The sequence below is a fragment of the Seriola lalandi genome, unplaced genomic scaffold (assembly GCF_002814215.2).
Source record: "Seriola lalandi dorsalis isolate HSWRI2012SDOR001 ecotype SW California unplaced genomic scaffold, Sedor1 jcf7180002052031, whole genome shotgun sequence".
In the NCBI taxonomy this organism is placed as follows: domain Eukaryota; kingdom Metazoa; phylum Chordata; class Actinopteri; order Carangiformes; family Carangidae; genus Seriola; species Seriola lalandi.
Window position 1 is genome coordinate 1,462 of NW_019522584.1, and position 1,372 is coordinate 2,833.

General features: G+C 41.8%; 2 protein-coding genes across 2 annotated transcripts in view; both read right to left on the reverse strand.

Moving 5' to 3' along the window:
* LOC147819593 (uncharacterized) overlaps nt 1-1,372 on the reverse strand; it is a gene marked incomplete at its 3' end in the record, with an annotated part of 10,040 nt that overhangs the window by 1,456 nt on the left and 7,212 nt on the right. The window lies entirely within an intron of this gene.
* LOC147819594 (uncharacterized) lies at nt 106-1,365 on the reverse strand (the record flags this gene model as incomplete). The annotated part of the gene is made up of 1 exon (XM_087172092.1): nt 106-1,365. A coding segment is annotated over one exon (930 nt), but the record flags the coding sequence as incomplete, so codon positions are not given.

Here is a 1,372-nt window from a genome sequence, read left to right on the forward strand (position 1 = left end):
CAGAACCACATGGACCTCAGGATCCGCATCCAGGAGAACCCACAGACCGAAGTACCTTCAAAAGATGGTAATTAAAAAAAATCAAATATAAATGAGTTCAACGTAAACTGATGAAAGAGTTTTATTATTCACAAAGGAAAAGTTATCTCTGTCCTAAACATCTGGTTTAAAAAGTCAGTTCTCACAAAACATTGTCCAGGTGATAAAAAAATATTCTGAACCACGTCTTTTGCAATTGCACTGGGTGACGATTGGCCGATCTGACTATGGTTAAGGTCGTGCAACCCCAGTACAAATGTGCAACAATGAGTTAAGTTTTGAAATTAATTCATGTTACACTTTCATACAAAGAACAGTAAATTTGAAACATGTGATGTATTTCAACTATGCTGTAATACGCTGTTACAGTTCAACTGAACCAGCAACTCTACAGTTTCACTTGCTGCTGCTGCTTTCAATAACATGCTTGCCTTTACATATCGTCATATGTCTTGACCTGTTTGACTCATGACTGAATGTCCTGCCACAGAAGCTGCAACTGAACGGTTTCTCTTTCGTATGGATTCTTGTGTGCCTCGTAAGATCCCCCTTTTCTTTAAATCTTTTCCCACAAAGATCACAACCAAATGGTTTCTCTCCTGTATGGACTTTCATGTGCATAGTAACATTCCTCTTCACAACAAATCTCTTCCCACAAACACTGCAACCAAATGGTTTCTCTCCTGTATGAACGGTTATGTGCATAGTAAGACTCCTCCTCGCATTAAATCTCTTCCCACAAATACTGCAACCAAATGGTTTCTCTCCTGTATGAAGTTTTATGTGCATAGTAAGATTCCCCTTTGCATTAAATCTCCTTCCACAAACACTGCAACCAAATGGTTTCTCTCCTGTATGAACTTTCATGTGCCTATTAAGAGTGCTCTTCATATTGAATCTCTTCCCACAAACACTGCACTGTTTCTCTCCTGTATGGACTTTCACGTCCGCTGTGACATGATGCTGTTGGTAGGATTCTTTCCCACCAACATCAGAAACAGATGGTTTCTCTCCTGTATGTGCGTTGGTGTGCCACCTAAGATTCGTCTGTCCCTTAAAGGTTGCTCTGGTTTCCTTCCAATCAATGTCACTGTCTTCAGTCTCGGAGGACTGTGTGGCCTCTTCATCTGTGTCTGGTTGAAGATGACCATGTGGATCTAAGTTCCTGTCTGGTTTATATCTTCCACAGTCGTCTCCATCAGCCTCTGTTTCCATCTGCTGAGCTGAGCTGCTGGACGGAGGCTCTGACTCTCTGCTCTCTTCAGTTCGGCTTCGATGAGGCTGTGAAGACTGAGGTTTCTCCTCATCATCTTCAGTCTTCACATGGACAGGA